Genomic DNA, 18719 nt, shown 5'->3' on the forward strand with positions numbered 1-18719 from the left:
ATTCGATCAGCTTCTATAGTATCTGAGGCTCAGATTAATGTATTGAAAAAAGGTCTAAGTTTTGTGCCATCATGCAGGGGTAACCTTTTTCAGACAATACGTGATACAAAAAAGTTTGTGAGACTTTTAACTATTAAAAGGCATTTCTACAAAGATGAATGTTCAGATACTACATTTGATACTGTGGATGATCAAACCCAAGCTGCTGCTGCTGTTACCGAGGTTGTTCCTTTGTCTGCTATCGTCAGTGACAAATTATATAATCTACTTTATTGGAACTGGAAACAACATCTAACGCCGAGGTGGCTGACAAGGAGCAAACAGATGATACCATTGTGTCTAAACCTTTTTATTATTCTGACAGTAGAATAATTAAACTCCACCAAGTCATGAAGCGTTTAGAGATTTATAATATACACTTCTTTATTAACACAAAAATACAAACACAATTAAAAATGCCTCACAATCAGAAATAGTGAAAAGACATAGCCATTATGAGCCTGGAAAGAAGAAAAATGTGGGTCAGGATCTGGTGGGCTTTTTTCCGTGTGGCCGGTGCAAGGCCTGTGCCAATTGTGTCAAGACCAAAAAGTTCACCAACTTAGATGGGTCTAAGGTGTTCGAGATTAGGAACTTTATTTCATGCTCATCAAAGGGGGTGATCTATCATTCCACCTGCCCTTGTGGTAAAGTGTACGTCGGTCTCACCACTAGGGAACTGAAGTTACGTATACGGGAACATGTGCGCGACATAGAGAGAACTGCAACAGTAGAGGATCTCGCTAGTTTAAAGACACTCCCTAGACACTATAAAAAGTACCATGATTGCAATCCCCGTTTTATGGTATTTAAGGGCATAGATCTTGTGACTGTTGGCCCCAGGGTTGGGGATCTGGGTAAAGCCCTGGCTCAAGTTGAGAGCCGGTGGATCTACCGGTTGGGGACACTGGCCCCACAGGGATTAAACGAAAACTTGGGTTTCGGTTCCTTTTTGTAAGTAATCATTATTTTGGTCTTTTTGTGTACATACCAGGATTGGTCGGTCTTTTAAAGTTTTTAATTTTTATTTTTATGTTTTTGGTTTGGTTTTGTTCTGGATTGTTTTTAATTTGAGTTATTTACTTACAGAATCTGTATGCTACACTTAGTGGGTGAATGGACCTTAAGCTCTTGACAGCATGACCTTGGACATTGATGTGATCTTGAAGACTCTCTCCTTGAATCTGGTTTCCTGCAGGGATTCTATATCCATCAAGGCTGCATATTTGATGGTAAACCACGTGACTGATTCGTCAGGGATATGATCAAGGGACCCCGCTGCAATAGAGAGGATGTCCTGATTTCCATTTGGGGCTCTAATGGAACCACCGGCTTTTTGCACGACCCAGGTGCCACACACCTATTGAGAAATATGGACCTTATTTATTTGTATTTATGAACTTTTTTGTATATGATGGCGATATTTTGTTTTGGTAGGTTGCGTGGGAGGTTTCTTGGGCCATTATGGTGGTTATCATCCATGTTTTTGCTTTGGAGGGGTATACCTATGACTTTCGATCGTCATCACTGGCATTTTTTTATTTTGCAGTGAGGGTATTATGTTTGCTGCGTAGCCGGTTACCTGCGGTATCATGTGCGAGATGATGGTGACGGCCAGTGATTTACCCTGTAGGGGAGGTTGTGGGTATGCATTGGTGTCTTTGGTGTGACTCCGGGCCCATGTGCTGGAGATTTGTGTTTCCATACCGGTATTAGTGTGACATGCTGTTTTCTCTCAAGTGGCTAGTGTGCTTTTTAGGATGTTTGGGATCATGCAGGGGGCGATGGTTGCGGCCGGCGCTTCATCCTGCAGGGGAAGCTCCGGCAGTGCCTCGTTGTACTCTGTGTGATTCCCGGTGTCTTGCGTTATAGTTTTATCAGTGTGGGCTTAGTATAGATATTCATTGGTGTGTACTGGCGCTCTCCACGCTTTATTTAGTATTGATTAAGCTTAGCCGTGAGTTATCTTAGTTCCGGTAATGTGCACGCTGCACTGATAGCATTTTGAGGGATGCCGTGTACGCAGCATTTGATTGGTGGAGGATTTCTGGGAAGTATGACTCATGTGGGGAAAGCCCCGCTCCGTCAACCGGATTGGTTGCCTTAGCTCTTAAGAATTCAGTGACGCCTTACATGGGACACGCCCCCAGGAGGAAGCAGATGCGAAACGCGCGCCGGGGTAGCGGAGTTTCAGCGTGCCACGAGGCGGTTAGTGTGACGAACACATCCAGGTAATATGTATTGAATTAGATACTGCTTTCATCTTTTCACTCTCCATTTGTGACATGTGTTTTGGCTGTACGGGAGGTGCAATAGGGGATAGGCTGAATATTGTAATGGTATGACCAACAAGAAATATTTGATTTTTTTTTTCTTGACATGAAAATAAAATATTGAAGATTTTTATGAAGAGACGCCTGGTGCTGGAACTTTTTTCTCCCTTTTTTACTATTGCTAATGAGTGGTATCCAGCCACTTGTCCCTGGCACCTGTGTTCATCAGGATTCCAGTGAGGCACCACTATTCCCTTTCCCTGTTCCTGGTATGATGTTGATTAGCGTTGAGCGAAACGGTTCGGTCATTTTCAAAAGTCGCCGACTTTTGGCAAAGTCGGGTTTCATGAAACCCGACCCGATCCCTGTGTGGGGTTGGCCATGCGGTACGCGACTTTTGCGCCAAAGTCGCGTTTCGTATGACGCGCTTGGCGCCATTTTTTCAGCCAATGAAGGAGCGTGGGCAGAGTGATGACATAGGTCTTAGGGGCGTGGACGCCTATCGCCATGTTGTCGCTTGTGCGCTGTAGCGATTTGCAATGTGTAACACCAGCTTTTCAGTTCAGGGACGGAGGGGGGAGAGAGAGAGAGAGAGAGAGAGAGAGAGAGAAAAAATTCCCATTGACTTTGCATTGGGTTTCGGTCGATCCTCGACTTTTCGCCATAATCGGCCGATTTCACTCGACTCGACTTTTGAGATAGTCGGGTTTCGCGAAACCCGACTCGACCCTAAAAAAGTCAAGGTCGCTCAACCCTAATGTTGATTTCTTTGATGGCAGACAAGATTCGAATTCCGAATAAAACATTTTCCGCAAATTGAACATGAAAATGGCCTCTCCCCTGTGTGAATTCTCTGATGTACAGTAAGTTCTGATTTATCCCTATATCCTTTCCCACATTCCGAACATGAAACTGGTTTCTGCTCTCTGTGAGTGTTCTGATGTCCAACAAGTCTTGCTTTACTGATGAAGTTTTTCCCACATTCTGAACATGAAAATGGCTTCTCTCCTGAATGAGTTAATTGATGTCTAATAAAATTTGCTTTCTGATTAAAACATTTTCCACATTCTGAACAGAAAAATGGATTCTCCCCTGTGTGAATTCTCTGATGCATAGCAAGACTTGATTTATTCCTGAAGTATTTTCCACATTCTGTACATTTCAGTGATTTCCTCCCTCTGTAAGCTATTTCATTTTCAATAGCACTTCTCTGACTTTCATTTTGCATATTTGTCTTTGACGAAGCAGAAGTGAGAACATTTTCGAAAGGATCAAATGGCAGATTATTTCCGAGTTGAGCTTGCGGTGTATTTGCAAAAATTAGACGTTCTTCACATGTATCTGGGGTGCTACTATGATTATCAGCTGCAAAATCGGAGAATAACACATGTCCCTCGGAGCTCCTGGTAAAGTCATCTGCCAAGAATAAAACTGATTTTATTATTTTTATATAACACTGCATTTTAATTAATATTTATTTTTTATATACTTTATATCATTTCCATAAAAAACTATAATAAAATTCAATTACCAACAGACTAAGGCAGTAGAGCACAAAGAGGGGCTGATAGTTTATGGTGTTAGTCCACCAGGTTATGAGCTTTCAAATTTTCTCTTCTCTATTGTAGCAATCTTCTCTGTAGGTTCATGTTTCATTGTGTCTGTCACCAATCATTTACATTTACATTATCAGAAGAGATTCATAAAGAGGACTCTAAGGGTATGTGTCCACGTTCAGGATTGCATCAGAATTTGGTCAGGATTTTCCATCAGTTTTTGTAAGCCAAAACCAGGAGTGGATGATAAATACAGAAGTTGTGCATATGTTTCTATTATACTTTTCCGCTAATTGTTCCACTCCTGGTTTTGGCTTACAAAAACTGATGAAAAATCCTGGCCAAATCCTGATGCAATCCTGAACGTGGACACATACCCTAATAAGTTTAATTAGATGATTCCATATCATGCACTCTTTGACAAGTGACAAGCACCCAAGAATGGAGGAAAACAACAATGGAGACGCGGACTGGCCATGTACACATTGTTATGTCTGTCAGAGGCTGCAGACTTCTTGAAAGACACCACGACTGGCACAGTCCAGAGGAACTATGACTTTCACCTCTTAACCCCTGTACAGAGATCTGGTCTTACAATTGGGTCAACTGGAATGCTTCCGTGGAAGAGATGCTATCCAGAGAAGCCTACCAGAGGTTAGAGAATGTTCGAGAAGTCAGGTAAGATCCAGGAGGTCAATGTAATTACAAATTTGTACAAAAAGAATAGTAAAGAAAGTGAGCTGAGGTAAAACAACAGGAACGTTTACTGGGAAAATAGCAAGCCACACCAGTTTCACAGAAGCAAGTCAGATCTTAACTGGAAGTGGACAGCAGGATTTTAGGAGCTTAACCTCTTAACCCCTGGAGCTTTTTTCGGTTTTGCGTTTTTGTTTTTCGCTCCTTCCCAGAGCCATAACTTTTTTGTGTTTTTCCGTCAATATGGCCATGTGTGCATTTAAGTACTTTTGATAGACCGTTATTGCATTTTAATGCAATGTCACAGCGACCAAAAAACGAAATTCTGGCGTTTTGACTTTTTTTCTCGCTATGCTGTTTAGAGATCAGGTTAATCCTATTTTTTATTGATAGATCGGGCGATTCTGAATGCGGCGATACCAAATATGGTATGTGTAGGTTTTATTTTTTTATTGTTTTTATTTTGAATGGGGTGAAAGGGGGGTGATTTGAACTTTTATATTTTTTTATTTTTTTCATATTTTCAAATACATATTTTTTGTACTTTTGGCATGCTTCAATAGCCTCCATAGGAGGCTAGAAGCTTCCACAACTTGATTGGCTCTGCTACATAGAGACGATGCTCAGATCGCCTCCATGTAACTGAATTGCAGACTTGCTATGAACGCCAACCACTGGGTGGTGTTCACAGCAATCCGGCATCCACAACCAAAGAGGTCTCAAGGAGAACTCTGGTTGTCATGCCAATATACCGATGACCCCGATCATGTGACGGGGGTCACCGATGCGCGCATTTCCGTCCGGCTGGCCGGAAGTGCTTGTTAAATGCCGCTGTCAGAGTTTGACCATGCCCCAAATGTAAAAAAGAAGAGGATATATATTTAGAATTACACTCTGTATATATACACACAAACATATACATACACACAGAATAAAACAGATACAAAGTATTACACCCAACTAAATCTTCTGGACTCCAGCAGAAGTATATGCATACCACAGTGCACCACACAGTTACATAGCTTCTCTGGAGCTGCATATTTATTTTACACACTTATATAGCGCCATTAATTCCACAGCACATTACAGACATTGTTGGCACGGTCCCCATTTGAGCTCACAATCTAAATTCCTGATCATTATGTATTTGCAGTGTGACAGGAAATCGGAGAACCCGGAGAAAACCACACAAACACGGCAAAAACATACAAACTCTTGTCCTTGGTGGAATTTGAACCCAGGACCACTGCAAGGCTGCAGTGCTAACCACTGAGCCACCGTGCTGCCTGTGGACACACAGCATTGTATCTTAATTAACCAGACGTCTATTTTTACCAAACCAAGAAGAATAGGCTGTTATTTGTATGTTGGCTTTTGAATTTAAGCATTTCTTTCTGGTTGGTCAAGAAAACAGACTTTTGTTTGTGTAAACCTGTAATATTGACTTGTAAGCAGATATGTGATATAACATAGTGTGCTTTTATCCTTGATGACTATTGATATGCTAATTATAGATTGGGTAGCCCAGAAAGCTTGTTGATTTTTACAACAGAGGATAAAAATCTATGCAAATAGATTACATAATCAAATAAGGCGACTTGGTCGTAATCATTCTTCCCCTTATCTGTGCTGCTGGACTGAAGAACACTGGTTAAACATAAAAAGAGGTGATATGCCTCAAAGAGACATTGAAAGACTCAGAAACAAAGAGATACAGCCAGATATTCTGCCAAGGCATTCAAACATCCAGGGGACTGCTGCCAATACATCTTGGCCCCATCACGAGGGACATTTATCTATCATGCTACAGGAAAAAACCTTGGAGACCTCGGCCCCGGTTGGAAGAATACAGACCTGCTTCATTGACCATTTCTGAACCATGGATATGTTTGGAGAAAGCCAGGATTGGGGCTCACCGGTCACCTGGCTCCAGGGAGATGTTCGGGGAAGCCAGGTTGTGATCCTCGGGTCAACTGGCTTCATACCTGAATGGACTGTCATCTTCGCTACACTTGTCGTTACCTCCTCTCTGTGTGCGTGCCACAGGTGGTAGCCGACCCTGGGAGCTTTGAAGTAATAGCTGCCCTTGTCCTGGCAAGACAGGGAAGGGTGAGGCCCTGTAATGTGCACTATCTTGCGGTATTTTGCTGAGACTGTTCTACGTGTTATCTGCTTGTTTTGTGGTTCAATAAAGCATAGACACAATGTTTTACCCTCACCCTGTGTTGTCTGAGTAGAAAGGGAGAGCGGGAATTTGGTGGGACAATCCCTGGTCCATGCGGTTCCGGCTAGCGGACCTGGGCCCCTGCCGACCCCCGGGTCTCCACACTGGCCACCAAGAAATTAATATACATATCAATGTGTGATGCTATCATATCACCATGCTTACTATGATATACACTGCTCAAGAATATAAAGGGAACACTTAAACAAAATGTAACTTCAAGTCAATCACACTTCTGTGAAAACAACTGTCCAGTTATGAAGCAACACTGATTGTGATTCAAGTTCTCCTGCTGTTGTGCAAATAGAACAGACAACAGGTAGAAATGATAGGCAATTAGCAAGAAAACCCCTATAATGAAGTAGTTCTGCAGGTGGTGACCACAGGCTATTTCTTTTTTCTGATCCTTTTTGGCTGCTTTGGTCACTTTTACATTTTATCATTGCTTTCACCCCTAGAGGTGCTGTACAGTAGCATGAAGCAGTGTCTACAACCCACAGAAGTTGCTCAGGTAGTGCAGCTCATCCAGAATGGCACATCAATGCAAGCTGTGGCCAAATGGGTAGAGGTGTTTGTCAGTACAGTGTCCAGAGCAAGGAGCAGATACCAGGAGACATGGAAGGGGCCGTAGGAGGGCAACAGCCCAGCAGGACTGCTATCTCCTTCTTTTTGCAAGGAGTAACAGGAGGAGCAGTGCCAGAGCCCTGCAAAATGACCTCCAGCAAGTCACTAACATCCATGTGTCTGCTCAAACTGACAGAAACAGACTCCACAAGTGGGTGTTGTGCTTATAACCTAACACCATGTACGATGATTGGCATTTGCCAGAGAGCACAAAGATTGGCAGATTCCACATTGGCGTCCTGTGCTCTTCACAGACTTTCCTGGAGAGTCAGTCGAAGATGGTGCCGGCAGACTGCTAATGTGTGCGCTCATAAGTGGACTCCGTTGATGCACACAGAAGCCCTGGAGTGGGATGTTGGTGGGCGGATCTGCCGTTAGGACATGCGCAATGGTGGCGGGGGTCCGTGAGTCTGTGCGGGGATGGGCGCTGCATGTCAGGTATGGTGCGGTCACATGTGGCTGGTGCTGTTTTCTGATTGAGCAGAGCTTACCCTGGGCACACCTATGGAGCCATGGCAACCACCGATGCATGTCTTCTATTGGATGGGGTGGTATGTTTACATCTATGTAGCCGGGAGTGTTTATATGTGATCTATGGAGTGTTTAATGATATGGAGAGCGATCAAGGGGGATTTTCCTGTGTATGGGGAGGTTGGTTACGGGTTGTTTCGCATTGTATACTGTTTTTATTGTTTTGTATAATGTTTGTAATATTGTTGTTTTTTCTATGATGTCAGGGCACTCCCATTGGTTGTGGGTTAACCATGTGGGTGTGTCTAATGGTATAAAATGGTGGTTGAATTGGGATTGTACTGTGCTTGAAAAAGGTCCACGGACCGAAACGTCGCCGCAGGAGGCAGAATAAAGAAAGTTACTGCCTGTCACTTCCTGGTGTGGCGCTGTCCTTTTTATACTTTGCTAATGTGTGATGTCTGGCAGTGGGAGTCATCAGACCATACGATTGGAACCACAGTGGTAGGGCACAATGAATCGTGGAGCAGCTGTTGGGAGAGAGACGAGAGAGCTGCCCAGCCAGAGACAGTAGGGAGAACAGCAAAAGTGCAGGACATCAGATGCCAGAACAGTGTCTCTTGTTCTGAGGCAGCCCGAGGAGGATGAAGGGCAGTGAAGAGAGTAAGCATGGGAAAGAAGCCCACGCTTACCACTGATTAGCTGACATCTACTGATCCTCATCTTGTCTTTGTCTGGAGAAGAGTGTCTGCACATGCATAGTGGTAAGCTTTGAAGGAAGAAAAAATCATGGGCAGTGCTTTTTCTTCCGGACATTACAGATGGCAGAAAAAAGCACCTGCTTTTCATGGACTGTCTGGAAATATTCTGACGGTTGGCAACCCAGTCTATATTTCCCAGCCTACACAGAACTACAAGTCCCAGAGGACATAAACCTAGAACTGTCACTCCGAGTCGCCTGCTAATAGAGTGCGTGCTGCCTGGCGACACAAGCAAAGGCTGGAAGGGCAGGGACTGATACAAATATCACAGTACCCCCCCCATCTTACTAAGGGCCTCTGGATCCGCAGGGAAAGGCTGATCTGGAAAGGATCGTTGAAACATTTTGATCAGGTTATCAGCATTAATATTAGTAGCTGACACCCATGATTTCTCCTCTGGTTCATAACCCTTCCAATGAACGAGATATTAAAGAGATCTTCTTATAAGCCAATAATGAAGCATCTTTTCAAGCACGTACTTGGGAAAATAAAAAATTGGGGACTAAAAGATCATGTTTGTGGAAAAAACATGATTTTTTTTACTTTCACGATTGGGCATTACAAACTTTAGCGAAACACCTGGTTTAAAGTTCTCACCACACATCTAGATAAGTTCCTTGGGGGTCTAGTTTCCAAATTTGTGTCACTTGTGGGTGGTTTCCACTGACACATCAAGGGCTCTCGAAATGCGACATGGCATCCTATCTCAATTCCAGCCAATTCTGCGTTGAAAAAGTCAAACGGCGCTCCTTCCCTTCCGAGCTCTGCCATGACCCCATACAGTGGTTCCCCCCACATATGGTGTATCAGCATACTCAGGACAAATTGCACAATAACTCTTGGGGTCCAATTTCTTTTGTTACCCTTGGGAAAATTAAAAAAAAAATTTAAAAAAAAATGGTTTCTGAAGTACCAGTAATTTTTTTGTGAAAAAAAGTTAAATATTAATTTTTTTAAACATTCCAAAAATTCCTGTGATACACTTGGGTATTTTCTATCATATAGACCCCTCAAAGTGACTTCAAATGTGATGTGGTCCCTAAAAAAATGGTGTTGTAAAAATGAGAAATCGCTGGTCAACTTTTAACCCTTATAACTCCCTAACAAAAAAAAAAATGTGGTTCCAAAATTGTGCTGATGTAAAGTAGATATGTGGAAAATGTTATTTATTAACTATTTTGTGTGACAGATCTGTGTGATTTAATGTCATGAAAATTCAAAGTTGGAAAATTGCAAAATTTTAAAAATTTACGCCAAATTTCCATTTTTTTCAGAAATAAACGCATGTCATATCAAAGAAATTTTACCTACTCACTTAAAACTTACACAGGAGTGAGTGCAGAATCTGGGAGAAGAGCCACAGGTTATCAAATCAAGTCCATAGGGCAGACGTCCTTCCCCATTCCTATATTTATTGAGTGTAATTCGGTCGAGAACAATAGAGAATAGATCCCCACACCAGAAGCAGCTCTACATCATCCTCACTTGAGAAGCATAGTGCATCTCATTTCCACACTCAATCATTAAGCCAAGTTGATACTTTTGCTGGGGAGAGACATCATCAGAGTTCACAAAGTGAGGAAGCAGATATACGGTCCTCACATCTAGCCCTATGCTCATAAACTAGACTTGGGATGGGTCGTCTTAGGAGATGTTTGCCTAGGAAATGCTCACAAACCAAATAACGTCAACTGTCTCCTCTACATCTTACCTCCCTCCCATGTTCCTACTTTTGTCTTTCCTTCTCCCTTTTATTATTATTTTTCTTGAAACCCTTAAGTGTGAAATGAAGGACCCTGAAGGGTGTGATTCCTTCACAACATAATTTATTGTTATTTGGCTTAATCCTTATAAGTCTTCTTGTATCTCCTGAATTTAAAAGGCCATGTGTGGCCAATATGTTTCACCTATATAACTACACCAAGTTTTGACTGCTTTTATATGTTATATCTTTAAAGTTTGTGTAATAAAACAGATTGAACATAATTGTGTGCCAGATCCATTTTTAGCCCATGTATCAGTTTTTGCAATCCACGTGGTCATTAGTTGTTTTCTCTCACGGAAAAAAAAAATCTAGAGGTTTTTCAAACTTCTATCAACTGTTCAGTGGAGAATGAGCAGCACTCAGACGACACACAGATGGCACACAGTGTTATCTGTTTTTTTTCACAGACACATTCACTTGAATAGGTGAGTTTAACTGCTTACCGACAGATGACGTACCATGTAAAACATATGCCGGTTCCGTGACTTTGATGCAGGCTCACAAGCCGAACATGCATCTTTGCAAGCAGATGATTGCTGTGATAATCAGCCATCATCTGCCCATAACAGGTGCGGGCAGCCGTGGCTGTTAACCTGGTAAAGCCTGTCAATTTTTGAAAGCGGCTTTACTGCATGCCGGCAGGAGGTTGTATCATTCTATGCACCCATTGGCGACCCCATGATGTAATCATGGGCGACGATGGGTTACCTTGATGTCCAGGTGTCTGCTGAAGACACCTGTGCTTGTCTCACTGGTACGCCTGTGAAAGTCAGCCCAATGCTGGCATTCAGAGGATACCATGATTTCTGCTATATACAGCAATACTGTACTATTGCTGTATATAGCACAAGCAATCGGATGATCAGAGCTTCAAGTCCTCCAAGGGAACTAACAAATGGAGTGGAAAGTGAAAAAGATGTTGTAGAAAAATATTCCAAAAATTATCTATCAATATATAAAGTAAATTTATCCCGTCGGTAAATGGTGTAATGAGAAAAAAAACAAAATGTCAGAATTGCGGTATTTCGGATTCTGCTGCTGCTGCTGCAAAAAAAAAAATAGGTGATCAAAACACTGTATCTACCCCAAAATTATATATTTAAAAACATAGGCTCAAGGCACCAAAAACAAGCCCTCATATATCTCCACATCCTGACATCGGAGAACCGTGTCAGAAGCCCGCAATAAAGGCAGGGACACGGACTATGATGTACATGTACGTCAACTGTCGTGATGGGGTTAAAGAAAAACTATGCATGTTTGGTGCCTCTGTAACAGTACTGACCTGGAGAATCATATTGGAAGGTAATTTTTACAGTAAAATGAATGATGTAAATAAACTCAAAACACAATTGTGGAATTGCGCTATTTTTGCTCAATCACTACACTTGGAATTTGTTTTCCTGCTTTCCACTACATCATATGATAAAATGGGTTATGTCATTCATAAGTACAACTTGCCCTGCAAAATATAAGCCCTCAGATGCATATTGACGGAAAAATGAAAAAGTTATGGTTCTTGGAATATGGCAAGGAAAATACAAAGAAAAAAGAAAAATAGCTCCATCCTTAAGAGGTTAATCCGAAAATCAGATAAAAAATGCGCGATGCCGATTAGACTGTGTGGATAATGCAGGGATGCGTCATCCACATGAAGCAAGCAGGAGGATGGTATCGCAAGAAGATGGGAGGCGCTAGACTAAGAAGAGCGACACTCCTCGGACAAGACCGTCCCACAGGTGAGCATAATAAAAGATATTTTTCTTCTCTTCCAGGTCTGGTTGGGGGCTTATATACAGCATTATAGAATACTGTATATAAGCCCTGAAAGGAGGTGGCTGTAACTCGTATCGGCCAAACCTGGTGACAGGTTCCCTTTAAATAAAGCAAAGTGGCACAATTGATTATTTTATGGTTCGTATGTATTCAAAATTATATCCATATTTAGAACAGAAAACAAAGTTCTGAATGATGCTTTTTTTACCATTATAACAATGGACATGGATAAAAAGAATTCAACCACTGTGGTCACACCATTTACCCCTCACCATAAATCATGTACTCACTATATTCTACAGGTTGTTACGATTGCACAAACTATGTCCATGGTGATTGTAATTATTTTGCATCTCTACGTCATTGTATAATGTACGGCCTAAATAATGATATTGGGCAGCACGGTGGCTCAGTGGTTAGTACTGTTGCTTTGCAGCACTGGGGTCCTGGTTTCAAATCCCACCATGGACAACATCTTAAAGGAGTTTGTATGTTCTCTCTGTGTTTGCGTGGATTTTCTCCAGGTTCTCCGGTTTCCTCCCACACTCCAAAGATATACTGATAGGGAATGTAGATTAAGAGCCCCATTGGGACAGTGATGATAATGTATGTAAAGCGCTACGGAATCTGATAGCGCTACATAAGCAATGATTAATAATAATAATAATAATATTTATTATTATTATTATAGACCAATATATTCTGCTAGTAAAAAATGCCATTGAGGTTTTTAGGTTGAGAATATTCTCTAGTATATAACAGAGCAGCCTTTGAATTTGTTTTTAAAATAACAGACACGGTGCCTCCTACATGCTGTAAACTCAAAATAGGTGGAGACATAGGCAGATTAGTGGAGGAAGAGCTCATCGTCTGGAGTTGTGCATCTACTGGCATTACAGTAGAATTATGGTCTGTCAGCTGCTGCTCCTCAAGGAAACAACACTGTAGGATACATAACAATATGGAAAAAAATGAAAGACATTGGCGCTGCTGATAACGACCATCCAAATAGTAGAAGATAAAGTAGGTTCCTTTATTGGTATCACATTGAGGCTACTTGTATTGATACTGAACTGGTATTTGGCCTGATGAAGATGCCAATTCGGTATTGTGATGTGTAGACTGTATGTATTATGCTTTAATGACTGAATCTTTTATCCTTTGGACGATCATTATCTGCAGCACCCCTGTCATCCATTTTTTTCTATATTGTTCTGAGGTTCCCAACACTAACAAATCTGAAAAAGAATATTTAGAGGCATCCACTGAGCACAGCATCCTGTGATGGCCAGGACTCAGAATACAGAAGGATCTCCTCTACAGCAGCTCTGAAGTGTTTATGGCAAAATTAGTTTCAAAAGGTGATTTTTGTTTTTAAACACAATCTTTACGTGTAAGATCCACATGTAAAGTTCTGTATAAAAACCATAAAAACATTCAACACAAATTCTAAAAGCCATTAAATACTCACCTGTGTAGTTATCTGTAGGAATCTCCTCTTTACACCACTCATCACCCCCCACATATGTCTCTGTAGTACTAATATGGAGCAGTTCTTTACCCTGAAACAAAAAATTTAAAAAGTCACAGACAGATGGAGAAGACGTGTGGAATGATTTAGGAGAACAGAAAAGATCATTTAACATGAAAATTGTGAGAAGATCCAGACAACATATCTATGGTCAGCTTTACATCCAATTCAAAAGATCATGAGATAAGTAATGCTGCAAGTATATACCACTGGGGTATGCAATGCTAGTTAAAAGAGAATAGCAGACATGGAGGTGCTCAACTGTGCAGCAATACAATCATCAAAAATTATGAAAGTAGAAGTAAAATGAGTCATACGGTCAAATTTCAAAATACCACAAAAATATATTTGCAAATGTCGGGGCCACTGGTGTACCCATTGCGGTACCAGATGCCTGGGTATACCAGTGATCCGCAAATTGAAAGGAATAATGTTCTGAAAGAATATATAAATATTTACACATAAATCCCAACAGTTAACCTTCAGTGTTATTATTCTTCAGTAATCCAGTAGGATGTGTTTATGCAGGTCTTGATATCAATCTTTGCCATCTGGAATCCTTCTTGCCAACCAAGCTGGTCCAGTATTTGTAAACAAATTCATGTGTCCGTTATTTACAAGGGGGTTTTCTTAACCAATTGGCATAACATCCAGTCCAAACATCTGTAAAGAAGTAACTGAACCCCGTCCCGCTATTACAGGACGTACAGGTGGATTGCCTATATATTTCTGGATTTTGGGAATAAAATACCAGTATGGTTTAAGCACAAAACAAACAAAAGGGGGCATAAAGAACTGTCCAGCCCTCCAGAGGTTACGCCTATGGGAGGGAGTATCAGTACTCCATGAACCAGCTTACAATGAGGAGTGGCCACTGCAGTAAAACGAAGTGGAAGGAAAAGCCCCACTCAGTAAGGTGTAACTCCCAGGATGGCTAGCTGAAGAGATGATATTAGAGGAGGGGACTTAGATAAAAGTATGCTTAGACGGGAGGCAGAGTGGATTTTCAGATTACAATCCCTCTCCCCGAAAGGACTGAATGAACGTTTGTCCTATGCGTGCTTTATCTGATTAAGAATTATGGATTTGGTCCTATAGCCCTCTATAAAACCTCTTTGATCTGGCTCCAAGTTTATTGATCGGGATATGCTGTTTAGACGCCATATTAATACGTTTCTACATGGTCCACATTGAGGACTAATACATTGCTATATCTTATTTCTCTTATTTTTTTTGGCATGAATTTTATTATTGTTTTACGCTTCTTCCCTCAATCTTACTTTAATGCCGTTATTAACACATTAATGTAATAGACAGTGGAATTAGAAAAGCAATGGTCCCATTTGTATATCTATATATCCATATTGTGTGATGTGGTGACTAGTGTGCTGGGGTTTATTCCGCCATTTACCTCCCATATATGGCTATTCTGTGCGCTCCAGGGTTGTGGAGTGTAGCGCTGCTTTATTTTGTATGGCGGGGGGCGTGGCCGTACATACGTCACCGGCATTTGCGTTCGACGTGCTGGAACGCACTATGTAACATATCGGCTTCCCAGAAATCAAGAGGTGCAGCCGGAAATGATGCTTTGCTTATATATAATGTAGCGCCGCCGTAACTTGCACAGCGGGGACGTGGCCGGATATACATCATCGACATGTGCGTTCCATATGCTGGAACGCACGTTGTCATATATCGGCTGGCCGGAAACCAAGAGGCGCAGCTGGAAATAACGTTTACGTTTCATACAGTGGAATGCACATCTTGTTTGGCAGCCGGAAGCTCTATCACTTCCTTTTGCTGGAACGCACGCTGTGATGGGTACCGTTCTATCAGCGTTATGAAGCATGTAGTTATGACCTGGTAGTTTTATCAGCCCACCATTTGGGGTGAAGCACATTGTAGTAGTGATAATTATGGGGGTTATTTAAGTCCACTTTTTGACCGCCGGTGCTTGTCATTATGGCATCCAGCTTCTCTTGCATCTACATTACCTCCTGATGAGCCGTGTTGAAGGGAAATGCGTCAGGATGCATCCGACTCATGTAAAGTTTACTCCTAACTATCTATAATTTTTATTATGTATTTACTTGGCCTGTATCCAATCTATATGCCAAGCATGCTATATGATGTGTTGTATTGTGGAGTGTTTTATCAGGGGGCATCTCACTCATGCTAACTTTTTACTCCACTATCTGCTACGGTTAACACTGTTTATTCAGCTATATATCTGACTGCTCAGCCCAAGGGTCAGAAGCAGATTCTTGCTACGGGGGTCCGGACAGGAACAAGGTGGCTCCAATAGTAGGATGGGGCCTGAAGGAAGGATGTAGCCTACGCCTCCAGGCTTCCCAAGAACTGAGAAAAGAAGAACGAGGGTCCAGGAGCTTGTCAGCGGCCGGAGAGGCCTGGGATAGTCGATTGCGGAAAGGAGGCTGGCCAAAACCTGAGCCAGAAATAAGTTGGTAGGCCCCTTTCTCTGAAACTTCTGGAGAATTAATCTTCCTAGGGGAAGCACATAGCTATGATCTGCAGTGCGAACATGGGTTCATCTATGAATTTGGGATCGGCTATCATATCGACGTGCAGAAAAAAATGTTAGAGACTAGTCACTTTCCACAGAGGTTGCACGACCTCACACCAGGTACACGAGTGACCTTACTCAAGATGGATGGTCCCTGTGGATGGTTTGTGGCCAGTGTGGTGCACGAGGGTACAGACACTTCTGTATGTATATAAGAACTAGAGAGGGAGTGTGAAAGAAAAATGGAGGCCAGATAGTTTGGGTGTACAACATGCATTGCATTGGTGGAGCACAGAGGGATCTGATCATCGTCCACGTTATGGTCGGAACTTTGGCTCATGTTCACATGTCTGGGACTCGGGGGTCTTAGAGGCAGTATCATATACGGAGCAGGCGCAAGGAAGGGAAGGAGAGGAATCATCTATACATTCCCAAGAGAGAGAAAGAGGATGGTTGGTGAAAGTCGGAGGCTACAACCAGCCAAGGCATCGGTGACAGAAGTTAAGTACCGTCCATACTGGGGATGAAACAAGATGCTGAACAGCAGGTTGAGAATAGGACACTTGCTAACTGGACCGTAATACTGTTCTGGGTTGTGGTGAAGTATAGAGGAACGGTGAAGATATAGGACAAGTGAAGGAATTAGAACTATGTTTGGAAAATGCTTTGTATTCCAAAAGAAACCTTCATAAAGTTATATTCCCGCTATCTATTGTATATAATCTCCACCAAATTATTGTTTAGCAAAAAGTTTATTTTTGACTGGTGGTCTCCCTCATTGAACTGTCAATGATCTGTTCCTGGCCAACCAAAGCAATCGATAACATGCGGCCAGCAAGGGATAACCATAGTCACACACTTAGCCAGTACCTCCAATTTCATGTAGCCTGCCGAGGTGTCAGATACGAGTACCTCACCCGCAGCTACCAGCCCACTCCACGTTACAAGACCCTTATAATGGAAGCAATTCATAACTACATGACCCTTGTAACATGGATCATTGTACTTATACAGTAGACTCAACAGTTGACATGAAGGGATGAATTTGGTCAGACACAATACTCAGGTAAGCCGCAGTATCTAAACATCCATTCACAGGTATCAGAGGACCCAGGAGGATGTGCTCACACTATATTTTCCATACCTTTAATCCATCTCTACCAGCCAGAAATGTTGACACCTGACAAGAAGGAAACATGGATTCATGCTGCTGCTTAAATAAAATTCTGACCCTCCCATCAGTACTATGCAACAGAAAACTTATCCAAGCAGAATATGTTTCCACTGCTCAGAAATAACTGTTACTTTCTTTTGCCCAATTAATTTTTTTTCTTACTGTTTTACTGGAAAGCAATGGCACTGGATCTGGTCATCTGCTGCTATAGCCCAATTGTGCTAAAGAATGCATCCAGACACATTAGCATTCATCAGCAATTTGCTTGACTGTGCACCTGTTTTCAAAATAATTCTTGATGTCTTTGTTGATGAGTTGCTTATATCTACAAGATCTAATAACACTGGAAGTTTTTCTTTTATCACATTATTCTCATTATACTTTTGACATCCTTATGCTGGGGTCACACTGGCGTATTGCATCCGATGCGAGATCATCGGATGCGATATGCTAATGAAACTCGGCTCCTGCTTGCAGCAGTGCAGGAGCCGAGTGTCATTCGTCTGTGCTCCGATTCGCTCGCACAGGGAGTATCGGAGCACAGCTGCGGAGGAGGCAGAGAAATTAATTTCTCCATCTCCTCCATTGCTGGGGTCCGCTTATAACGCACATCACTCGGATGATATCCGAGTGATGTGCACTATCTCACTCGCACCCATAGGCTTAAATGGGTGCGAGTGAGCCGCGAGTTTTCCTCGGTCCGAGACAATCGCAGCATGCTGCAATTATCTCGGACCGAGGAAAACGGCCGACAAAAAGTCGGCTGATGGGAGCTGCCCCATAGCTTAACATTGGTCCGAGTGCAATGCGATTTTTTATCGGATTGCACTCAGCCGTTTAAAACGCCAGTGTGACGCCGGCCTTACACATAAATACCTCAAAATCTAGCAGTGATCACCTTGTGCAAAGTCCTTCAGATTGCTTAATCGTCAAATTTTGAAAACTGATTTCATACTACAAGTCGGTGTCATGTGTCTAATAAGTCACTGATGGAAAAGGGCTGCTGCCTAATTTCCACGCTTTCAACCTCTAGTTGGGAAAGAGCAGATATCTCTAATAAACTGGCTGCTCATTGCATACTACTGATGGAGAAAACAAGACTAAACACAAGACCTTCACAGCCTTCTATACATCATGGGCAAGATTTCATGACACCTTCTCTCCATCTACCTGATGATCCTGAGGAACAATGGAATTTTCTTGTTTACAGTCCTGTGGAAGAAGAGGACGGGGACATCTCTCTGGTGTTGCCCTCTCACTGGATTGATCTGTAGGACACACATACAGGGACTGAATTCATTCTTT

General features: G+C 42.2%; 1 protein-coding gene across 2 annotated transcripts in view; it reads right to left on the reverse strand.

Annotated features, from left to right (window-relative positions):
• Positions 1–333: 333 nt before the first annotated feature.
• Positions 334–18719, reverse strand: part of LOC138667039 (oocyte zinc finger protein XlCOF8.4-like) — a 33650-nt gene continuing 15264 nt past the window's right edge. The window contains exons 6-9 of one of the 2 annotated variants that reach the window (XM_069755290.1): positions 18585–18682; positions 17385–17420; positions 13657–13747; positions 334–3728 (exon numbers count right to left, since the gene is read on the reverse strand). In XM_069755290.1, coding sequence (XP_069611391.1) covers positions 3067–3728; positions 13657–13747; positions 17385–17420; positions 18585–18682 — 887 coding nt within the window. In that variant the 3' untranslated portion in view covers positions 334–3066. The remainder of the gene's footprint in view (positions 3729–13656; positions 13748–17384; positions 17421–18584; positions 18683–18719) is intronic. The other variant, XM_069755291.1, reaches the window with a different exon arrangement.

The sequence above is a fragment of the Ranitomeya imitator genome, chromosome 2 (assembly GCF_032444005.1).
Source record: "Ranitomeya imitator isolate aRanImi1 chromosome 2, aRanImi1.pri, whole genome shotgun sequence".
NCBI lineage: Eukaryota > Metazoa > Chordata > Amphibia > Anura > Dendrobatidae > Ranitomeya > Ranitomeya imitator.